Source organism: Hypanus sabinus, chromosome 29 (assembly GCF_030144855.1).
Source record: "Hypanus sabinus isolate sHypSab1 chromosome 29, sHypSab1.hap1, whole genome shotgun sequence".
Lineage (NCBI taxonomy): Eukaryota > Metazoa > Chordata > Chondrichthyes > Myliobatiformes > Dasyatidae > Hypanus > Hypanus sabinus.
The window spans coordinates 27,730,278-27,747,346 of NC_082734.1; the positions used below are offsets into that span (position 1 = coordinate 27,730,278).

At 46.2% G+C, this 17,069-nt stretch overlaps 1 protein-coding gene across 1 annotated transcript; it reads left to right on the plus strand.

The window, feature by feature from the left end:
* The first annotated feature begins 3,475 nt into the window (after positions 1–3,475).
* On the plus strand, positions 3,476–16,843 carry LOC132383162 (charged multivesicular body protein 2a-like). Its single transcript, XM_059954033.1, has 5 exons — positions 3,476–3,658; positions 8,794–8,973; positions 10,494–10,624; positions 13,175–13,236; positions 14,496–16,843. Exons 1-5 carry the CDS (start codon positions 3,491–3,493, stop codon positions 14,612–14,614), a joined length of 660 nt encoding a protein of 219 aa, XP_059810016.1. The 5' UTR covers positions 3,476–3,490; the 3' UTR covers positions 14,615–16,843.
* Positions 16,844–17,069: the final 226 nt, after the last annotated feature.

A 17,069-nucleotide genomic window follows, 5' to 3' on the forward strand; every position in this document is an offset into this window, starting at 1 on the left:
TTTGGAATAATTTTAAGGTGATTAGCTGAAAGAACAGAGAGAATATCAGAGGCACATTGTTTTTTTACACAGAGAATGGTGGGCGTGTGGGATGCATTGCCATGATGACGGTAAAGTCTGACACTTTGGGGTCATTAATGGTATTGCTAGATGGGTACATGGATGATGGAAAAAATGAAGAGCTATGTGTGTTGCTTTGATTTCTGGTATCTGCAGATTTCCTTTTGTTTGAGGTATGAGGCAGGAAGGTTTGGACAAGAAGACATCGGGAGTTAGGTGGGAGATGCGAATGGGAAGTCGGAGACTGATTCATCTCTCCATCTGGAATTCTGTCCCAGAAAATATGACGTTCTCTGTCTACACTCACAGGTCCCGTTCGATATCACCTGCAGAGGTGCGCATGGATGCATCACCAATTTACACCTCGCTGCTGCCTTACCAAGGTAGGTGTATACAACACTTCGAGGGGAGTGCGGACGGTGAGTCGATGCCTGGTCTCGGGGGTAGGAGTGGTGAGGAGAGGACCGTGTGCCCTAAACCCGATCCCAAATGGAAGGGTGAAGAAGGAACATGCGCCTGATGCCTGATCACAGAGGGTAAGGTGTGTGTCGGGGGTGGGGGTGTGGATGAAGGGGCAGAGTGTCCGACGCCCAATTTCAGAAAGGGGTGGGGGACAGAAGAGTGTATCTCATGCCGGCTTCCATGCGGTGGGGTGGGGGAAGACGACTTTGTGCTCGACACCTGGTCCTAGACGGGAACGATGGATACAAGACGGTGTCCGACACCTGGTAAATTAATACACACAAAAATCTGGAGGAACTCAGCAGCTAGTCAGCATCTGTAAAAAAGAATAAACTTTTGACAGATATCCTGAAGAATCTCGGCCTCTATCGTTCTCTGTTTACTCTTTTCCGTAGAGGCTCCCTGGCCTCTGAGTCCCTCCAGCATTTTGTGTATATTGGTTTGATTTTCAGCATCTGCAGATTTTCTGTTGTTTGTGACCTGGCTAACTAATTAGCTGTCTTCTATACTTCAGGCGTTTTATTGATAAAACTGGGATATCTGCTCAAGATGGCGATCCAGTTGCAGAATAAATCTGAACTTGCCCGCCTCCTTGTTCTGGATTTCGAAAATCCAGCGGGAATTTCGTTCCACAAAGTTACAGTCGTAAAGGTGGAATCGACACAACATCAATCCTGCTGCGCTGTGCCACAGGCACTGAGGCTTTCCGGGGCTGCTCGGTGGAGTGGAGACAGGGGTCGGGGGAACGGAAGGCAGCGAACCCGGAGGTTGCCTGAAGGCCCGGGATGGCGGGCACGGGGCCAAGTGAAGGGGCGAGGGAGAGGTGGTGGGAGTGAGGAAGTGCCGGCCAGAGAGCGAGTGGTTAGGGGTGGGAGGGGGAGTGTTTATCTGCTGGGAATCTCCTTTGGCAGTCTCACTGTGTCCTGGGCTGGGCCTGAGCCCTTGGCCTGGGAGCCCCGACTCTAGGAGACTTGATAGGCAGTATTTGCACCGTTTGCTGAACGTTTTCAGTTCAATTTCCACTGCAGACACTCGGGCACCAAAGTCTGGCCAGTAGTCACACTGCAGTTATAACTGTCTGCTACACAGTCAGAGGGGCTGTCTTCAGTGTGAAACATTGGGTTAAATGATCATGTGGCCTGATAGGAGTGAACAGGCGTCTGGATAATACTTCTTCAGACTGTAGAAGTAAATAGTAAATCCTGTCAATGTCTGCTGATCTGTTGTAAAAACCTGCTGGAGACTGGAGTGCAGAGATGGGGTTGGGGGACTGTGTATGTGTGTTGGTGGGAAGAATAGAGCTTGTTTTGCTGCTGTTGGTTTCTTACTTGTGTTCTGCGGAGCATTGCCAGCAAGCTGTGTGTTGGTGACAGGATGACTGGCAATGCTTGCAGGCTGTGTCGGTTATTAAGACAAATTTCACCATATTTTTTGAAGTGCACGTGATAAATAAAATTCATTTGAATCCTGTTATAATGGAGCATGCAAGACCTACCAGCACTTTGGGTCTTCTTTGGGGCTCACTCGACCCTTGGAACTGTACACTACTGATGTCCCAAATGGGCTTAGTGAAACTTCTAAATGGAGTCATTGTGGACCTGCCACAGGCCAGTGCTTTCAGTCTCCGATCCGACTTGAGTGTATCCTTCAGGAGGCTGAACTCATGGAAAGCTTCCGGCCCAGGCAGGGTACATGGCCGAGTACTAAAGACTTGTTCTGATCAATTGACCAATATTGTTCTGACCAATATTTTTAACCTCTCATGGGGGTTGAACGGCGGAGAGGGTCAGCAGCTCCCCAGTGTTAACACTTCAGAGGATCTCTCCGGAGTCCAGCATGCAAGTGCCGTTACAAAGAAAGCACAACAGCGCCTCTACGTTTTTTAGATGTTTGCGAAGATTCGGCATGTCGTCTAAAACTTTGACAAACTTCTCTAGATGTGTGGGGAAGAGTATTTCAACAGGCTGCGTCACGGCCTGGTATAGAAACACCAATGCCTTTTTGAATAGAAAAAGCTACAAAAAGTAGTGGATCTGGCCCAGTCCATCACAGGTACAACCCTTCTCACCTTTGAGCGTATCTACATGAAACACTCGCAGGAAAGCACATCATCATCAAGGGCGCCCACCATCCAGGTCATGCTCTCTTCTCACTGCTATCACCAGGAAGGAGGTACAGGAGCCACAGGATCCATGCTACCAGGTTCAAGAATCGTTTTTACCCCTGAACCATCAGGCTCCTGAAAATAGGCTCCTGAAATAACTGCACTCACCCCTTCACTGAACTGTTTCCACAACCTATGGGCTCACTGTCAAGAGCTCTTTAACTGACGTTCTTGATATTTATTGTTTATTTAAGTGTTTTTTAAAAACTCTATTTGCACAGTTTGTTGTCTTGTACATTGGTGTTTCTCTGTTCTCTTGGGTGTGATTTGATCTTTCATTGATTCTGATATGGTTCTTGAATTTACTTTGAATGCCTACAAGAAAATGACTCTCGGGATTGTATATGGTGACGTATGTTTATTTGATAATAAATTTACTTTGAACTTGCTGAGAATAAATGCACCTGGAAAGATAAAGAAAACAGCTGCTTTAGGACTGGTCATAGCTTAAAGTATTAATAATATCTTCATTCTGCTCAAAATCTGGAAAAATAAAGCATAATTGGAATAAAAATAAAGTGAAGGAAGGTAGATAATTATCAACAACATGGATGCTTTTAAGATTTGTAGTATTGCAGCTGCTATTTTAATGAAGTCTGTGATAGGGGTCCTCCAAGGCTCTGTGGAAGGCTGGTGGTAGCCTTTGGGGCTTCTGGGCTTGTAGCTATCTTTGAAAACTTGTAACCAGGCTTGGAAATCTGCTGTTGGTGGAAAAAGAGGGATTAGAAAAAGAGGGATTAGAGTTGTAAGCTACGCCGAGCCTGATATTCTTTGCTTTCCTCTGCCAGAGTTCAGTGAAGCACCATGAATGCCATATTCGGAAGAAGAAAGACCCCGGAGGAGATGCTCCGGCAGAACCAGCGGGCACTGAACCGGGCCATGAGGGAGCTGGACTGCGAGCGAACAAAGCTGGAGCAGCAGGAGAAGAAGATCATTGCGGACATCAAGAAAATGGCCAAACAGGGGCAGATGGTATGTGCGCGCAAAGCCTTTTCAGGAGCTAATTCTTCCAGAGGAGAGTAACCTGATGGGCTGGATCACTTAGAACAGAGATCAGAATAAAAAGACTTGTGTTCCTCTTCCTGACAGAAGGCGCAGTGCTGTGTCTGGGAGAGCCACTCTCTCCCGGTGACCTGAGTGTGTGGAATTTGCCTGTAATTGTGTCAGTTTCCTCCAGGTGCTCGGGTTTCCTCTCACAGTCCAGAGGGTCACTGTAAATTGCACCTGGTGTGTGGACCAGTGGTGAAATCTGGAGGTAAAAGGGAGGACACAATGGGCAAAATTGAGCCCACTAAACCTATCAAGAACACATCTGATAAGATACAGGAGCAGAATTAGGCCAATTGGCCCATCAACTCTGATCTGCCATTTCATCATGGCTGATCCAATTTTCCTCTCAGCCCCAGTCTCTTGCTTTCTCCCTGTATCCCTTCATGTCCAGACCAATCAATAATCTTTCAACCTCTGTCTTAAATATACGTAAAGGCTTGGCCTCCAAATCTGCCTTTGACAAAGAAATCCACAGATTCACTACTCTCTGGCTAAAGAAATTCCTCCTCAACTCCATTCTGAAAGGACATCCCTCTACTCTAAGGCTGTGCCTCCTGGTCTTGGACTCCCCCACCATAAGAAACATCCTCTTCATGTCCACTCTATCAAGGCCTTTCACCATTCAATAGGTCACCTCTCATCCTTTGGAATTCCAGTGAATACAGGCCCACAGCTGTCAAATGCTCACTCTCAAGACGCATACCTTGCCCACCTTTCAGGGCACCTTGCCATCCTTTTTATGCCATAGACCCGTCCCACTAACTGAGGTGCCCGTGGGCCCCAGTTTGGGAACCCCTGTAAGATCCAGAGAGTGTTGGGGAGCTCTACTAATAATAGTACCCCTTCAAGTCATCGTGATTGAGAAACATCAGCAATGCTTCATCAATGCACAGGTTTAAATCACGATTCTTGGCCCAACAGTACTTGAGTTCAAGCCTCTGCATTACCAGTGCAGTAGCTAAACCATGGTGCCATTAATATTGTCAGATGTTGTAATCAATAGCTATGTCTCTGTAAGAGAGACGCAAAAGCACAAGGACAAGCCTTTCAGCCCACGGTGTCTGCTCCAACCAAGATGATGAATTAAACTGAGCATCTGCTTGCACCTATGCCTCAGGGTCCTGTCATTTACCGCATTTGACCTCCATCAGAATACACCTCATCTGCCATTTCCAACTGGTCTATATGCTGCTGTATCCTTTGACTGCTATCCACAACTCTGCCAATTTTTGTGTCGCTGCTAACTTACTAATCATTTTCACACTGGTGGTTCACAAACAAAAAACTCTACGCATTGATCCTTGTGGAACACGAGTGGTCACAGATCTCCATCTTCATTTTCATCCTGGTCATTCACAAACAAAAAATCTCCTGGTGTTCATCCTTGTGGAACACGAGTGGTCACAGGTCCTCAGTGAGAATAGCAGCCTGCACTCCTGCACTACACTCTGACTTAAATGGCCAAGCCAGTTTCGAATTCAGTCCACTATGTTTTCATGAATTATGTGTGTCTGTGTGATACAGGCCCTTTGGCCCAGTGAGTCTATAATGACCCCAGTGTCCAACCAGCTAGCCCCATTTTCTTGGACTTGACCCATGTCTGCCTAAGTCTTGCCCCCCGATGTATTTATCCAAGATGCTTATAAATGATACTGTTCTACCTGTCTCACTCTCTTCCTCTGGCAGCTCATTCCATGTACTCACCATTCTCTATGTGAAAAAGGACCCTATAAAATCTTTTCTCTCTCATCATTAACTTATGCCCCCTTCTCCAGTTTTGGACTCTCCTGCCCTAGGGAAAGACTTCTACTATTCATCTATGTCTCTCGTGATTGTAAACATTTCTATAAGGTGACCCCTCGTTCCCCTACGCTCCGAGGAATAAGGACCCACCCCAGCTAACCTTTCCCATAACCCTGATGCGCTAGTCCTGGCAATGCTCTGGTAGATCTTTCCTGCACTCTTTCCAGTTTAACCATGTCTTTCCGATAACAAACTAAGGAAAACAATCCTCCCCAAGTGCAACGTCACCAGCAACGTAATGTCCAGCTCCTGTACTCAGTGCTCTGACTGATGAAAACCAGGGTGCTAAATGCCTTTTTCACCACCGTCTACCTGTGATACCACTTTCAACAAACTGTGCACTTGTGCTCCAGGTCCCTCTATTCCATTACACTCTATTGCTCACATTTCTAGTACTCAGCCATTCATCGTCTAAGTCCTACAATGGTTTGACTTTCTAACTTGCACTAACTCACACTTGCCTGTACTGAAATCCATTTGCTGCTCCTCAGCCTCTTCCCTAACAGATCAAGGCCCTGCTGTAATCTGTTATAGCCTCCGCTATCAACAATACCTAGCTTGGTAATATACATAAGCTTACTGATCTAACCTTGAGCATTCACATCCAAAATCATTGAAATAATGAGTAATAAGGGTTCCCTATGTCATTACACTAGTCACTGGCCTCCATTCTGTGAAACAGCCTTCAGTGCCACCACCTTCCTACCTTCGAGCCAGTTGTGAATCCCTCTAACTAGCTTATCCAGGATTCTGTGGAACCTAACCCTCCCGACCAACCTAGCATGCAGGACTTAATCTAAGGCCTTACTGAAGTTCAAATGGATTACATGCATTACCTTAACCTTTCAGTTATCTGTTCAAAAATTAAAAAAACATTATCAAGCACAACTTACTGCAGACACAAAGCCATGCTGACTCCTAATCAGCCTCCGCCTATCCATATGCTAGAAGATACTGCCCCTCAGAATTCCCCCCAGTGACTTTCCCATCACTGATGGCAGGCTGGCCAGCCTGTGGCTTCCTGGCTTGTCCTTGCTACTCTCCTTAAACAAAGCAAAGGCATTGGTGACCTTCCAGTCTTTGGGAACTTAACCATTGGATAACGATGAAGCTGATATCTTGGCTTCATCGTTAGGCCTGTGTGAGCAGTGAAAGGGTCGGTGACACGGAAGAGAAGTGTGAGGAAAAACATTTGCTGAAGTTTGAAAATGTATTCAGTGTGCAAACAAGAGACGCACACAAAATGTTGGAGGAACTCAACAGACTGGGCAGCATCAATGGAATAGAGTACAGTCGCGTTTCAGGCCGAGACCCTTCAGCAGGACTGCCCTTGTGATTGCAGCATCACCCATCATGACGGAGACCATCTGGTCCCATTCTTCCTCATTCTTTCACACATTACATCCTTTATTATCAAGAGCAACACAGTTGGAGGGTCTCAGCAGGTCAGGCAGCAGCTGTGGAGGGAACTGAACAGTAGCTGAGACCCCTCATGAGGTCTGGAAAGGAAGAGGGCAGAAGCCAGAATGAAAGGGGTAGGAGGAGGGGAATGGGCATGAGCTGGTGAGTGTTGTGTGAATCTGGGAGGTGATAGTTTTATTTATGGAAATACAGCACAGAATAGGCCCTTCCAGTCGTTTGAACCACACTGTCTAGCAATGCCTCGATTTTAATTCCAGCCTAATCACAGGTCAACTTACAATGACCGATTTCCACTAACTGGTATGTCTTTGGACTATGGGAGGAAACCGGAGCCCCCAGAGGAAACCCACGGAGTCACAGGGGAGAACGTACAAACTCCTTACAGGCAGTGGCAGGATTTGAACCTGGGTTACTGGTACCGTAAAGCTAACCACTACGTCTCCATGCTGCCCTGGTGTCAGCGAAGGGCTGAAGAAGGAATCCATGGCTCTAGTAGATTTTGGAATAAAGGGAAGGAGGTGGACAACCAGAGAGAGGAAGGTGAAGGTGACAGGCAGTTCTTGAAGATGCAGGAGTGGAGAATGAAGGGGTAAAGGGGTCAGAAGGATTGGAGGAACAGAGAGGAATTGTTACCAGATGATAAAGAAATCAATATTGATGAAATCAGGTTGGAGACCACTAAGATGGAGTAGTACCTCACTCCGTTTTGACTGCCACAACTTCCCTTCCTGAGCAGAACCACTCTAGTGTGTAAAACAAAAACCCTTTTGCTCATGTCACTCTTGTTTCTCGCCCAGATTAGCGAAGGCATGGGTTTAGTGTGAGAGGGGAGCAATTAAGAGGAACCTGGGAGGATATTCTATAGAGGGAATGAGTTTGAGGCAGGTACATTAACAACATTTAAAAGTCACTTGGATAAGTACACGGATAAGAAAAGTTCAGTGCGATGTGGGCCAATGGGTCCAGGTTGGATTGGAAATGTGGTCAGCATGGAGCAGTTGGGCTGAAGAGCCTGTTTCCATTCTGTGTGGCTATGAATCCAGTACTGATGGTGTGCAGTCCGTGCACTAAGCGCTTAGTGGACCATGCAGGCTGGAAAAGGGAGAGCTGAAGGACGATGTGGTAAAACCCTTGCTAGGTCTCCCAGCAGGCTGATGAAGGTGTGGTTCTGTGGAGGAGTCTACAGCCAGGAGTGTTAAGTGTAGTAGCTACCATGAGATCTGACTTAAAGGTCAGGAGAAAGTCCTCTGCTGAGTGTGGACAAAGTGGAACTGGGGAAGAATTGAAACAAGTAGTAGAGGAACACGTAAGAGGGGATTGAATGAGTAATTGAGGAACATGTAAGGGGGGTTGAATGAGTAACTGAGGAACATGTAAGAAGGGGTTGAATGAGTAACTGAGGAAAACCAGGGTGCAGTGAAGGGATTTGATTTGGAGTCTCATACCAAGGCCTTTCAGCCCACCAAGTCTGTGCTGACTTTCAAGCTCCCAATTACATTAATGCCAATGCCATTTTGTGTTCCCCACATTCTACCACTTAATTAAATCTTTGGGATGTGGGGGAAGCCAGAGTCACAAGGAAAGCTTACAAACGGTATGGGATTGAAGGGCGGGTCACTGGAGCTGTGGAGTAGTGACTCGAATAAAGTGGAGGAAGGAGCTGGATTTCGTGGGTCTCGTTTTGTGCTCTAAGTTTTTCCTTTTATCCACTTAGCTTAAAATTCAACAGTATTTGAAAAAAAAGTCTTGTTGTGGGGAAAGAAATGGCAGCTTGTTTCTGGACTGAATATCTCGACAGTACCTATGAATGGTATTCTTTTGCCAAACCCTAGGATGCAGTGAAAATAATGGCAAAAGACTTGGTGCGAACGCGTCGCTATGTGAAGAAGTTCATTATGATGAAGGCAAACATCCAGGCCGTGTCACTGAAGATCCAGACTCTGAAATCGAACAACACCATGGCCCAGGCCATGAAAGGAGTCACCAAGGCCATGGCTACCATGAATCAACAGGTAAGGTTTTGCTTGTGAAGCGAGTTGGGTGTGTGGTGAAATACTGTGGTAAAGACGAGGAAAACAGCTGAATCTGTTCCTTATTGAAGAAGGCATTAACTGGCATTGGGGATGTTCCATGAATAATTCACTAGGCAATTCCTGGGATGAGAGGGTTGTCCTATCACGGGTGGCTTGGGAAATTAGATCTATATTTTTCTGATTTTAGAAACAATGAGGATTTTATTGAAGTGCATAAGCTCCTGGGTGGGGGGAGTGGCACAGCAGGATTATGCAAAGATGTCTCTGTAACTGGGAGTGTCTCAAATGAGGGGTCATGGTTACAAAATTAGGGGGCAGGTTGGAATTTTATCTTGGAGAGTGATGAATTTCTGGAAATATCTACCCTGGTGGGCTGTGGAGGCTGGATCACTGGGCCTGTTGAAAGAGGAAGCAGCCAAGCTTCTGAAAGACCAGGCAATCGAGGACATTGGGGACCAGGCAGAGAGAAGGAACCGAGACCTGGGTAGGTCAACGGGGGTGGGGGGGTGGGTGTCATATGGAATGGTGGCTCAGCTTGGAGGTCCTTCTCCTATTTCCTGGTTTTCTTTGGTGTGTTGAGGAATGGGTTTGGTGACTGAAGACAACAAGAGTCGTGAGGGGTGGATGAAGAACGTGAGGAAAGGAATGCAGAGAGCAGGGCTTTCGTGGTTGCTCAGTCATACAAGTAGCACAGTGTAGCAGTGCAGAGTTAACTGGCGGCTGTTCGTTGAGCCCCTGACAGCCTCAAAAAATGCTAAAAATATAATTCATCAACAGCTGTGAGGAGCAGGAGATGAGATATTTTGGAAGAGGGAGAGCGCTACGTGCTGAATCATGATACCTAGCTAGCTAGTCCCAATTTCTGCATTCTTCCAGGTCCCATCCTCCATGTAGCTGCTGCTGTAGTGACTCTGTTGTACCTGACCCAACCACTTCCTGCGCTCATTCCGTATCCTCGCCACCCTCTGCATGGAAAAAGTTGCCTCTCAGAACACTTTAAAATCTTTCCCCTCTCAAGCTAAATCTATGCCTCCTAGTTTTTGACATTCCTACCCTGTGATAGACTTATCATCCACTTATCTTTCACTCTAACATTTCCATAAAGTTCATTCTCCTACATTCCAAGGAATAAAGACCCAGCCAGGCCAACCTCTCCCTATATCTCAGGCCCTTGTGTCTTGGCAACAACCTCGTAAATCTTCTCTGTATTCTTTCCATTTTGACCATGTCTTTTCTATAACAGTGACCATAACTGGCATCTGGGTGCTGGCAAATTCCACCCACGTTAAGCACCAGCTTCTCTTTGATCCTCGGGCACCTTCCTAATTTTTTTCTTTATGATCGATCATCATCAAAACTCTTCCAGTTTCAATGACCTGTTCATCCAAACCTGAACTCCATGTCGCTGCAGAGAAATGTTGTTGAAGGTTTGGATTAATTGTAGCTGGTGGTGAGAGTCTTCTTGCACTCAAAGTCCTGACCTTTCCTTCTCCTTGCAGCTGAAGTTGCCTCAGATTCAGAAGATCATGATGGAATTTGAGAAGCAGACAGAGATCATGGACATGAAAGAGGAAATGATGAATGACGCCATTGATGATGCCATGGGCGATGAAGATGACGAAGAAGAGAGGTAAGTGTAGAGTATCTCATGGGTTGTGACTTTTGAGTTCAGGGAGCAGGCGCAATCCGCTTCATAATTTGGGATTCTTTATTATTCATCTCTGGATGTAATGTTGACAAAGCTGGTATAGAGAAGTCAGTTGTAAGCCCACCTTTTAGAACCTGTGCAACTGTTCCCACAGCAATTTTGGGTATGGCTGTGAGGATTTACAATGATAGAATGTGGATGTATTTCCAAATTGGGGTGGTGTTTCTTGGGGAACTCTTTGATGTTTCGTAGGGAACTGTGCTCCCACACAGCTGCCAGCCATGGTCCTCTGGATGGTGATTTTGGCTGTTGGATTACTTTCACTCTTGGCCAGGACTTGAGCTCTGAGATGTGTCAAACTCCCAGCAGTGGTGGTGGTTCACTACTTTGGTTCCCTTTTTTAAGAACTACTGATGTCCAGTGCTTCACCCTGCTCCAGAGGACAGTATACCGCTCTGCCTGTTCCTGGCAGTTCAACAGAGATTCACTCTCCATGCATCCATCCTTCTTTGAAAGGATTCTGTTAAACTTGTCTCTTGGTTAGCAGACTTGGAAATAGTTTTTTCTTCTTCGTCAAAGTACTGACAGAAGGCATTGTGTGCACATGTACTCAGCAGGCAAGCTCGGAGCTAGGTCACTCTGCTAATACCTGGTGCTCTGCAATAGCACTGGATCCATGAATGCAGGGGTTTGTTTGTGATAGAGGCAGAAATATCCCTCTATCCTTCAACTGTGATTCAAATTCATTCTCCCTGGAAAGTCAGTGTTGGGTTATCAGCTGCCTGGGGAAAACAAGAGCTGACTGGGTTGCTGATGCCCAGGGAAGTGAAAGGTGATTTAAGCATGTCCATGCCCACAGAAAAGCTGTGTGTGTAGTATATCGCTGTGTTCCTTCCAAGCTGCAGGGCTTTCTCTGTTGCATCATGCATTGAACTGCGGTGGCTTCGGGCCATGAAAAGTTTGTCACCACTTTACTGACAGTGGCGGATGAATCTTAATCATCAAAGACATTCACCTAGCAATACAAAGCTTTTATTTTGAGGCCCCAAGTACAAAGTAGTGGAACAGGCAGAGTGTGCTACTGCCTCCTGGAATAGGGTGAGACGCTGGACATCAGCAATTCGTTAAACAGGAAACTCCAGATCACCAGCAACCAAAACAGTGGAAATTTGGTTAAGTCTGCACTTGGCTGTGGTTGCGTCAGAGGGATGTATTATCCTTGACTTGGACACAGAGTCAATTCAATAATACAGAAAGATCAAAAGATATTAAGCTTGTATAAGTTTTGTACTTTCTAATGGTGTTTACAGTACAAGTATCCTCCACTTGTCGAAACTTCGCTTTACGCCACTTCACTTTTACGAAAGACCTACAGTAGTACCTGTTTTCGCTAACCAAAAGAAATCTGAAGAGGAATGTTCGCTTTTACGAAAGCAAGATGTGTCCTAAGGTATCAGAAAAGCCTAAGAGAGCTCGTAAGGGTGTTATGCTAGCATAAAGCTGGATGTAATTAAGTGTTTCAATCATAGTGAACAAAATAAAGACATTGTGCGTTGAACTTGCCTGCGTCCACCATTCATACTATTTACACACTGAGAGAAAGAATCTTGAAAGCTGCCAATGTTACTATTGGTTCTGCTAGCAGCATATCATTCCTGCTTTTACTATATGTTAGTGTTATTTTAGGTTTTATGTGTTATTTGGTATGATTTGGTAGGGTATTTTGTGGGTCTGGGAACACTTAAAACTTTTTCCCATATAAACTAATGGTAATTGCTTCTTCGCTTTATGCCATTTCGGCTTATGAAAGGTTTCATAGGAACACTCTACTTTCGGATAGTGGGAAATTGTAATTGAGAGGAGTTTAGAGGCAAATCATTAACATTAGGCTGGGCAATTTCTGGAAACATTTCACACAGGCTGGATGGAGGAAAACATAGTACTCTTTCCTACCCCCCCCCCTCCTCCTCAAAATCTGAGGCTGGAGACTGGTCATGAGGAGTTCCATATCTCAAGTCGAGGGGGTTGTGGAGGCTGGTGCGGGATCCATGGATTCCAGTGCAGTGTGCAGGTTGGTAATGGGTGTCTGTTGTTAGTGGATTTGGTTGCTGGCTCTGAGTACTGGGGAATGTAAAAGGAAAGGAGTTTGATTGTCACAAGCAGATGCTGGAAATCTAAAGCAACACACACAAGATGTCGACTGTGTACTCTTTTCCATAGACTCTGCTGAGTTCCTCCAGCATTTCGTAGGGATTTGAGTCGGCCGTGCTGCAGCGGGATGAGGGAACAAGCTGGAGATCTGAATGGAATCTCCTGTTCCTGTGCAGATGGGATTAAACAGCCTGCATGCCTGTCTGGGGAGTTGGGTGAAGCTGCAGGAGGGCATGACCATCATTCTTTCAGGGACTGAGTGTTGTTTCTCAACTCAAATCCGCAGAGAGAGAAATCTTGGCATCAGGCTCCACATCTCTGCTCCCACCACAGTGAACACCAAGAATAAACTAGTACATGTGTATCTCTCTTGTATTTCAGTGACGCTATCGTGTCTCAGGTCCTGGATGAACTTGGACTGACCCTGACTGATGAGCTGTCTAGTAAGTATCACCGGGGTGAAAGGTGGGTTCAGCCAGCTGAATAATGTTGTAGCATGCAGCCGACACATTGAATCGGCGAGCTAATGAGCAGACTGTACCCGTTTTCTTCTCTCTATCGGAAGCTCTTGAAATTTATTGTCTCCTTATGGAGGGCTGTAGGACAAACTCGGGATGGGATGGCTCACTGGGCAACCCTTTTGGCATGGAGTTGGGTGAAACGGTCTGCTTCCCTGCTTTTTGAGTACCCTACAGCCATACACAGTTCAGTGAAGTCTACCTGACAGGCAGGAAGGTCCAGTGTATTAGTGAGACCCTGGGGGAGGGGTGTGGGGAAGGAGCACCTGCATTAAAACCCTCACCTGAACCCTAACCCTTTCAAGACTGCTGGATATGCCTGAGTGCTTTATATCCAGTGATGTCAAAGGAATTTAGGGTTATGGGACTCAGTAGGAAAATATTGTGGGCACCCCTCCAAGAGGACCACAACCTTATCGTGGGTTTTGGAGACTTGTGTGCCTCAATGACCTGGAGAGCTTTGTTGGCTAGAGTCAGGACCTTGTGATTTGGCTCTTGGTTGGGTCACCCATGCCAAACAGGTCAAAGGGTAGAAGCTAGACTAAGAGTGGTCCACTGCCAGGTTTGTGGGTTCGGCTCAGGGCGAATGACCCAGACTGGCCCAAAAACAATTTTTATGGAAACAGCAATGAAGAATCCTTCCAAATGGACTGCATCCTTCATTGCTGCCCTAAACACCATAAGCATAATGGACAGCAAGTATCATGGCCAACAGCAGATAAGCTTTGATCTTATTGAATAGTGCATAGCAGGTCTAAGCTCTTGTGGTTGCTTTTGGTGAACATTTGTTAAGCTCTGTCTGATAACATAACTAAAACAATAGCCAGGTGTGGGAATCAGACGGGTAAATGTGAGATAGGTTGTGAGAAGTAATTACTGACCATGCCTCTGAGTGCAGCCCCAGGGTCTCCATGTCCACCTGAGGTAGCAGACAGTTGTCTCATCTGAAAGCCATTCCCTATTGCAGCGTGGATTTTTCTTGGAGAGCAGCATATCAGGTTAAATGTTGCGTCAACTCTCTGCAGTTGGGATTGTATCCAGTGCGGGTGTGATGGGTAAGAGTTCTGGTCTCTGGAGCTCTTTGATCACAGTGGAAAGGTCATCTCCAGCTGTAGCAGTCAGAGGTCTTTGGCCTGGTCCATTCCCCAGGCAGCTAACCCCAGGATGTTCCTTTCGCCTTCTAGATCTGCCAAGCACTGGAGCATCACTCAGTGTCGCTGCCGGGAAAAAGGCAGAGCCGGCTGTCTTGGAAGACGCAGATGCTGACCTGGAGAAACGGCTGAAAAACCTCCGCAAGGACTGAGTGGGTCGCCACGTGGTTGTTTTAAAAATTTAAATTAGCTGTATAATATAGACTGCACGGAGCGATTGTGATTTGGTATTTCTTTTGGTTTGTGGGAGTGATCGCCAAGTTGGTACATCTGGGGAGGGAGGGGGTAGCAATGGGCAGGACACACCAACTTAAGAACGAGGAAATCTAAGTGAATCCACTATAGCTGGGAGTCAGTGGCAGAGAGAGTTGGAGCCTTGTTGGTTGCCAGTGTCTATTATTCCCAAGTCTTTATTTTTCTTTAATCATCCTTTACCAGTGTTGTATTAATGCTCACCAAAGTTTCGGGCGAGGAGCACTCCAAATTCAAACCCACCTCCTCCCCACCAACACTTTAAAGGAAGTATTTAAAAAGCACCTGTGATTTTGGATCCTTTGGAGGGAGATGAGCAAATTCGTTTCGTTGCAGAGGCTGGAGGAACGTGAGGGTGAACACAAATTTCTTGGTGGTTGTAACACTATTGGGACTGGCTTGTGCCGATTCACGTTGAGCTTTATGGCCACTGGCTCAACGTGGACTATGTATATTCCCACTCTTGGTCGTACACAGGACTGCACCTCCTCTAACTCCAGTAAAAATACATCAGCACTTGGACCCATGCCAACTACTCATCTCGGCTGGGAGAAGGAGTAGAGGGACGTTGTAGCCCACCCGGTCACTCGGGCATTAAGGCTGACTGATTATTTTTAAAAATCACTTAGTTCCGAGGAGATTTGTATGCCGTGAGGTGAGCACTAGACCCAAAGAAAGAGCGGTTCCAACCTAATGCTGGTGCATCTAATCCTGTTCCAGTGGGGTGACTGGAAATGACATTCTATGTGCAATTAAAAATCTCAGCTCACTCTTCACTTTGTCAACTTTGTCCTTTGTACATTCTTCTGCCAATGTTGATTATGGAGTTTACCGATCCATTGTATTGTCCTGGTACAGGGCCACCACTGCTAAGACAGTGTCATTACAGCGTGACTTGCTTATGTGGCTAGATTCCATGGTAAAAAGGGACAGAGTTTAATAAATATGAGAATAAAATAAAGTTGGCCTGGGTTACATTGCAATAGCTTGTTCTAATTCTACTCCCATCTCTAACTCCATTCACATGATGTGGTCACTCCTCAATGTTGTGCTTTGGCTGCTATTGAATCAATGAATCGCTGACAAGGACGTACAAGTAGCAAGTGAATCCCAGGCTGTGACGAGTGTAACTCCCGGCGTTGCCTGGTTAAGACGTGCCATGGCGTTGTCTATACTAGGTCTGCACCCTTTCAGCCCAGTTCTGCTACCCTGGAGTTGGTTCTGCAAACCTGACTCCCCCCACGCATTGCAGACCCTGCCCTCGGCCTCTCCAGACAGAATTGTAGGAGTTTTCTTTTAGTGTTCAATTGCTGCTTGCGGTGGAAGGTGTGCAGGAGAGCTTGAAGGCAGCTTGAAGGCCCGAGTCATTTTGCTGGGCTGCTCCCAGAAGACTGCAGACTCCTGTGCATGTTCCTGCCCACTGGCTGGGCATCCCTGCTCAGTGCTGTATATTATCAACACCCAGCTTGTTGCTCACTGACTGAAACATTAAAAACCGAGCGACGCAAGATGATGGAGAGAATTTTCAGCAGTGTTTGAACCATAAGGTGAACAGGTAGTTTGCCTTCAGTTTGTCTATCGTTCAAAAGAATGTACTTGAAGCAAATCTGTTGTTATATCCTCGATATCAACAACCCACTGGTTGAGCTTGGAAGTGACTGAGCAAGTGTGACACAGTATCAGAAGCCGCTGTCGTATCTCTTCATTAGTGTTCCCTGTCTCTGTAGGAGTGCCTAAGGAACTTCCATTATCCCTGCAACCTATCTTGTGAGCTTGTCTCTACCACAAGATTTCACTTGCTCATGGGGAGGGAACCTGTGGAGTCCATGGTGTAAAGATGTTCAGCTTCTAGCATGGCTAAAAATGAAATCTTGTAAAATAACTTCTATGCAAGTGGCCATTATGATGCACTTTTGTTGAATCACATCATTCTTGAAGAGAGCCTACACAAATGTGTGTGTGTGTGTGTCGAATCTCAGGAGATGAGTGTCAGGGGCAATGTGCAGTCAGTTAATTTTCTTGCAAAGCTTTTATATTCAGGCAACCTATTTTCTTTGGTTTCCACATTTACGATCAACCTGATGTGCCGTAATAAAGTGTTTACCATTTGGTTATTTTTTGAAATTTGACCAGAGTCCAGCATCTTTGTGGATTTCCATTTCAGCATTGTTTTCTGTTGCTGTGTAGTGATTGAACAAGGGGGTGATGGGCTGATGGACCAGGTGGGGAGGGGGCTTGTGGGTGGAAGGGAGTTGGGGAGGAGGAGCTGGGCAGTGTGCTGATGAATGAAGTGGGGGGAGGTGGGCAGCGGGCTGGTGGACAGAGGGAGGGGTAAAGCTGGCAATGTCTGTGGTA